General features: G+C 35.8%; 1 protein-coding gene across 1 annotated transcript in view; it reads right to left on the bottom strand.

Moving 5' to 3' along the window:
* Positions 1 to 1,534: 1,534 nt before the first annotated feature.
* Positions 1,535 to 7,196, bottom strand: part of fat1b (FAT atypical cadherin 1b) — a 47,516-nt gene continuing 41,854 nt past the window's right edge. The window contains exons 26-27 of the mRNA XM_073821106.1: positions 5,475 to 5,594; positions 1,535 to 2,195 (exon numbers count right to left, since the gene is read on the bottom strand). Of these exons, the coding sequence (XP_073677207.1) occupies positions 1,813 to 2,195; positions 5,475 to 5,594 (503 nt within the window). The 3' untranslated portion in view covers positions 1,535 to 1,812. The remainder of the gene's footprint in view (positions 2,196 to 5,474; positions 5,595 to 7,196) is intronic.

Here is a 7,196-nt window from a genome sequence, read left to right as displayed (position 1 = left end):
ATACCATTCAAAAGCTTGGAGTCATTATAATTAATAATCATATATAATAGGAAGAAATTAATACTTTTTTTTTTAGCAAGTATGCTCTAAGTTGATCAAAGGTGATAAGGACATTTATAATTTTACAAAAAAGTTATTCTGATACTTTCTATTTATCAAAGAAGCCTGAAAGAATTCAACATAATAATAAAAAAATGTTTTTGAGCAGAAAATGAAAGATCACGTGACTGGAGTAATGAAGAAAAAATCAGCTTTGAAATCACAGGAATAAATTACATTTTAAAATATATTAAAATAAAAAAACAGTTATTTTAAATAGTACAAATATTTCAAAATTTAGCAGTTTTTACTGTACTTTGAATCAAATTAATGCAGACTTGCTGAGCAGAAGAGACTTCACATTAAAAACATTAAAAAATCCTTAAACTTTCGACTGGTAGTGAATATAAAAATATACAAAAGAAAAGCATAGTGCTATTACATTGTGTTTAAGATCACATACATGAAATAAAGATATATTTAAAAAATGGTTTTGATAACACTTTATTTTGAGTGTCCATTTGTACTGACTAACATTCAACAAACTTTAAATAACTTAGCAACTCCATATCAACCAGCAGTCATTAGGCTATTAGTAGACTGTATGCTTAGTAAAATTTTTCATTGACATGCTTTTTACTGACTATAAGGAATTTTTATGTCAACATACTCTATTAACCCTAACCTAACAGTCTACTAATACTCTAATGTTAGTTGACATAGATTAATGAGTTAGATCAAGTGCAGTTGCAAAGCTATACTTATACTGTAGTTAGTAGAATGTTTAAAGTGGACTATTGACATGAAGTGTAACCACAGTTTATTTTTGAGATCACATGACCAAATGCTACTTGTTTATGACAGTAAAGGAGTAGTTCACTTTCATCACTTACAGATAATGTATTCACCCCCTTGTCATCCAAAATGTTCATGTCTTTCTTTCTTCAGTCGTAAGGAAATCAGGATTTTTCTCCATATAATGGACTTCTATGGTGCCCCTGAGTTTGAACTTCCAAAATGCAGCTTCAAATGGCTCTAAACGATCACAGCCGAGGAAAGAAGGGTCTATCTAGCAAAACGATGGGTAAAAAAAAAAAGAAAAATAACATTTTCTAAAACAAAATAACAATTTATATACTTTTTAACCTCAAATGCTTGTCTTGTTTAGCTCGTCAAGACGAGTGTTTGAGATTAAAATGTACATAAGTTGTAAATGTTTTTAGAAAAAAAACAATCGTTTTGCTTGATAAGACACTTCTTCCTCGGCTGGGCTCATTTAGAGCCCTTTGAAGCTGCATTTAAACTGCATTTTGGAAGCTCAAACTCGGGGGCACCATAGAAGTCCATTATCTGGGGAGAAATCCTGAAATGTTTTCCTTAAAAAAAAAACACCATTTCTTTACAAATGAAGAAAGAAAGACATGAACATCTTGGATCACAAGGGGCGAGTACATTATCTGTACATTTTTGTTCTGAAAGTGAACTACTCCTTTAACTCCCTGTTTTGTACATGATGCTTCATCCGTACCATTAGGTGTCAGTATAACTCCCAAGAACGCTGTCATTCCAAAAAATAGATTGCACATCTATGAGTAGCTTATTCTACCTTTCAAAGACTGATGGTGATTTCAAATGAGAGCCTGTAAACCCACCTTAGTCACACCTCACTTTCTGATAGCATTACCAACCAAGTTCTTCACGGTCAGTAACCATAGAATTAAAATTCTAACCATTGGCTAGACAAGTCTGATGGAGTTTAGAAGTGTGTGGCTCTCACTCAGGACTTTCTAAGGGATCAGGATCCTCAACAGGTTCTATATATTGGCCCTGAGGCATCCCAAAGGCTATTTGAATGGGTTGTGGGTAGTCGTGGATGTGATGTTGACTTGCTGTTGCTGATGGGTGGATGACAGGGTGGACCTCTGGCCTGGTATACTGGTCATACTCGTGAACTGCAGACATGTCAGTATTAAAAGGGAGAGCTTGAGTTGGCAGGAAGTTCTCAATGTCATCGCCACCAGTAAGGTAGTCCATGTTGAGATTTTCTGAAGCAGTGTGCATGGAGGAAGGCATCTGCACAAATTCATACTGGAGAAACCCTTGGATTCCAGGAGAGTAGATATTCTGAAGACAATCTGAGGTATCCCAGTAATAGCCTGTTTGAGTTAGAAAACCAAACAATTTGGCACATTTAATGGATCCTTTCTTTAAAAAAATCCTATTGACTTCAAACTTTTGAATGGTATTGTACAGTCGTGGCCAAAAGTTTTGAGAATTACATAAATATTGGAAATGGGAAAAGTTGCTGCTTAAGTTTTTATAATAGCAATTTGCATATACTCCAGAATGTTATGAAGAGTGATCAGATGAATTGCATAGTCCTTCTTTGCCATGAAAATAAACTTAATCCCGAAAAAAACTTTCCACTGCATTGTTAAGAAGGCTTCAGGGCGTCCAAGAAAGTCCAGCAAGCGCCAGGATCGTCTCCTAAAGAGGATTCAGCTGCGGGATCGGAGTGCCACCAGTGCAGAGCTTGCTCAGGAATGGCAGCAGGCAGGTGTGAGCGCATCTGCACGCACAGTGAGGCCAAGACTTTTGGAAGATGGCCTGGTGTCAAGAAGGGCAGCAAAGAAGCCACTTCTCTCCAAAAAAAACATCAAGGACAGATTGATCTTCTGCAAAAAGTATAGCGGATGGACTGCTGAGGACTGGAGCAAAGTCATATTCTCTGATGAAGCCTCTTTCCGATTGTTTGGGGCATCTGGAAAAAGGCTTGTCCGGAGAAGAAAAGGTGAGCGCTACCATCAGTCCTGTGTCATGCCAACAGTAAAGCATCCTGAGACCATTCATGTGTGGGGTTGCTTCTCATCCAAGGGAGTGGGCTCACTCACAATTTTGCCCCAAAACACAGCCATGAATAAAGAATGGTACCAAAACACCCTCCAACAGCAACTTCTTCCAACAATCCAACAACAGTTTGGTGAAGAACAATGCATTTTCCAGCACGATGGAGCACCGTGCCATGAGGCAAAGGTGATAACTAAGTGGCTCGGGGACCAAAACGTTGACATTTTGGGTCCATGGCCTGGAAACTCCCCAGATCTTAAAACTTGTGGTCAATCCTCAAGAGGCGGGTGGACAAACAAAAACCCACTAATTCTGACAAACTCCGAGAAGTGATTATGAAAGAATGGGTTGCTATCAGTCAGGATTTGGCCCAGAAGTTGATTGAGAGCATGCCCAGTCGAATTGCAGAGGTCCTGAAAAAGAAGGGCCAACACTGCAAATACTCACTCTTTGCATAAATGTCATGTAATTGTCGATAAAAGCCTTTGAAACGTATGAAGTGCTTGTAATTATATTTCAGTACATCACAGAAACAACTGAAACAAAGATCTAAAAGCAGTTGAGCAGCAAACTTTGTGAAAACTAATATTTGTGTCATTCTCAAAACTTTTGGCCACGACTGTATATTATCACGTCATCCACAGTTCCACAACACACACATCTCAGTAAAGCTCACATGTATCTTCAGACTACGACATGCTTTGATAGTTCTGAGGCTCATTAATCTTAGACGTGTGGAAGATCTGAGCGCGCGGGTTTGAAAGAGCTTGTTATAACTCCTCAGAGTTAAAGAGGATTAAATATCAAAGTGCCCCTGAGATCGACGCCAGTGCATCTTGTTATAGAACCTATCAAATTCACACAGTTGTTCAGTTGCTAAAATAAAGGACCATGCAAGAAGGGTCTGATAAATAACAACAAAGGTACAGTACCAAAGCTCACGAGAATCATTTGTTGACAAGTCAAGAAAAAAAGAAAAGGGCATTTTTTCATTTTGAGAGTATTAAATATACATTTAACAAAGCAAAATGAATATCTTAATTTCCATGCGATTAGTTTGGTCAGTGCTGGACGTTGAGTAAATAAACAATCAGCTGCGTGCTGGCATGCAGGAAATATTTGAGTAACAGACTGATGACATGAGATGTAACTTTGTGTACCTTTTCCTCACCATGTCAATTTATGTTTTGACAGGGTGTTTCACTTTGGAAGCTTGCAAAAGTAAAACAAAAGTCATTAAATGAGATTTGACAATTTAAGATAAAACTTTACAAAACACCCTATGTGTTCAACATAACACTTTTCTATATCCTAAATGTGATTCCAGCTAGTTGTTCTGTAAAGGCACTATAAAATGGCTACAAGAATAGTATATCTAAACATCTAAACAAGAATATTAAGCACCATAGTGCTAAACACATTCTAGTCTAAAATAAAATATTAACTGATGAATAATACTCTAATTCATCAGCAAATGCTACATGCACATGCATATTCCAGTGTTGATCTGAATTTGATAATATCCTGATTGTATATGCATTGCATAAATGTTCAAACCAAATGCTGTAATTATTTTAAGCCAATATTAGTGGAGCATGTAAAACTGTTTTCACAATAAATGAAATGAATATAGATATTTTTTGGAAAATGATGTGCATTTAACATATAATTTACCCAAAATTAAAATTTTGCTATTAATTACTCACCCTCATCTTGTTCCAAACCCATAAGACCTTCATTTATCTTTGGAACACAAATTAAGGTATTTTTGATGAAATCTGAGAGCTTTCTGATCCTACATAGACAGCAACACAACTGGCTCATTCAAAGCCCAGAAAGGTAGTAAGGACATTGTTAAAATAGTCCATGTGAGAAGCATTTAAGAACTTTAAGAAGCTACAAAAATACTTTTTGTCTTCAACAATTTCTTCTCTTCTGTGTTAGTCTTCGATGCATGTTCACAAGAGTACCACAATGCATGTGAGTGGTGCCAAAGAATTCTTTATATATCTGAATATCTGATGAATATCTGCACAAAAACTATTCCTGTAGCTTTATAAAATTAAATTTGAACCACTGATGTCACATGGACTATTTTACAGATGTCCTTATTACCTTTCTGGGCCTTGAATGTGGTATCTGCATGGCTGTCTACACAGGCTCAGAAAGCTCTCGGGTTTCATCAAAAATATCTTCATTTGTGTTCCAAAGATGAACAAAAGTCTTCCGGGTTTGGAATGACATGAGGATGAGTAATTAATTATTTTGGGGTGAACTATTCCTTTAAGATCTAACAAGACCTACGCAATATGAGAATTCTAAAGCAAGATTTCTAAAAAGGCTCTAAAAGCAGAAATCTCTGGGATTTTTTGTTATGCTTTTTCAGTCATTACAGTCATTCAGAATAACACTTACACTGTAGCCCATTTGGATTTGTTTAGAATCTGTGATCTCAGATTTAATCCATATGGGGGCTGAATTCATTTCAGAAATGCAGAAATAGTTTTTTGTCAGATTTGTGCATTTGTTTAAAAAAAGTAAACGAAATAATTTTGTTTCACTTTTTTTTTATTTTTAGTGCAACTTACTGTTGTCATCTGTGACGTCTGAATGGACAGAGCACATGGACCGCAGACCTCTATTATCATGAGAAAAGGAAATACTGTCGTCTTCAATTGCTAAACAGGAAGTCAGGTCTAGGACTTTTTCTGGAAGAATGAATACAAAGAAGTATCAGTAAACAACAATTCTGCAAAGGCAACCACTAAGGGGTTCTTTAAAATAACAACAATGTACTAAAAACGTGCAGTTTTTATGTAATACGCATACATATGATGTCACCATTTTCAAAAATTCGTGTTTTCGTAGTTTACACCGAGAAGATAAAGGTATTGTTTTAAAAAACTTGTACTTTGAAATGCATTTTCAAAAGTGCATTTTCAGGCCCCCAAAGCTTTGTTGTTGTGTAAATAAATGGCCAAACTTCATATACGTTTTTTAGATTTTAGTTGAAAATGGTGTCATGTAAACCAACAAATTAACCAACCAATGAACAAACTACTACTTATGAATTAATTTCAAGAAAAATAAATCTCTATTTTTGTTCAAAAATGTAAAAACTTAGTAACTAATTGTACACATAAAAAAAAACTCTAAATAAATAAGGCAGATAATCTACATGGAGCCCACATGTGGAGTTCACATGTAGAGGTCAATTGAAATGTGACCCTGGACCACAAAACCAATCATAAGTGTCAATTCATTAAAATTGAGATTTGCTTTCCATCGATGTATGGTTTGTTAGGATAAGACTATATTTGGCCGAGATACAACTATTTGAAAATCTGTAATCTGAGGGTGCAATAAAAAAATTTTGATTTAAAAAAAAAAATAACTTTAAAGTTGTCCAAATGAAGTTCTTAGCAATGCATATTACTTATCAAAAATTCAGTTTTGATATATTTATGGTAGGAAATGTACTAAATATCTTCATGGCACATGATCTTTACTTAATATCCTAATGATTTTTGGCATAAAAGAAAAATCGATAATTTTGACCCATACAATGTATTGTTTTCTATTGCCACAAATATAGCCATGCTACTTATGACTGGTTTGTTGTCCAGGGTCACATATGTGTTTTTCAGGGCAGATACCAATAATTAAAGATCAACTAGAATGATATATATATATATATATATTAGTGGTGGGCCGTTATCGGCGTTAACGTGCTGCGTTAACGTGAAACTCTTATCGCGCGATAAAAAAAATATCGCCGTTAATCTATTCTCAAATTTGGGTTGGGAGCTGGGTCTAAACTACGCAAGCTATGATGACTTTCACCTTGATAGTTTAACGCGGATGTATACCGAAGACTGTAGAATATGGTCGCGCGTTTAAGTCTCCTCCGCCAAAACACAGACGGGATCGCGTCGTCCTCCATTCATAAAAACCGAATCTACTATAGCGCGAAATGCCACGTAAATTCGCCGTTTTTTGGATTCATAAATCAAATGTTGGTCAGTCACTTAATTCAAATCGCGATATGGACTAGTGTCTGTGAAAACTGAAATGCAAAAAGACCGTTTTAATATGAATCCGATATGTTCCGTTTGCCTAGCTGTATGTATGCATTGCGGAGACGAGCTTTTACTACACGCATACTGAAACACACGTGACGCTCCCGGTAATTTTTGGCATTTTCATCTCACATGAACAGATAAACTCAATCTCCCAAACTGCTGTGAGTGTCACTTTTACCGTTTCATTTGAGAAAACTAGCATCATATCATACTGTATGACACAGAAAC

The sequence above is a fragment of the Garra rufa genome, chromosome 16 (assembly GCF_049309525.1).
Source record: "Garra rufa chromosome 16, GarRuf1.0, whole genome shotgun sequence".
In the NCBI taxonomy this organism is placed as follows: Eukaryota; Metazoa; Chordata; class Actinopteri; order Cypriniformes; family Cyprinidae; genus Garra; species Garra rufa.
The sequence above is the reverse complement of the archived record's forward strand: the minus strand, read 5'-3'. Positions and strand labels throughout refer to the sequence as shown.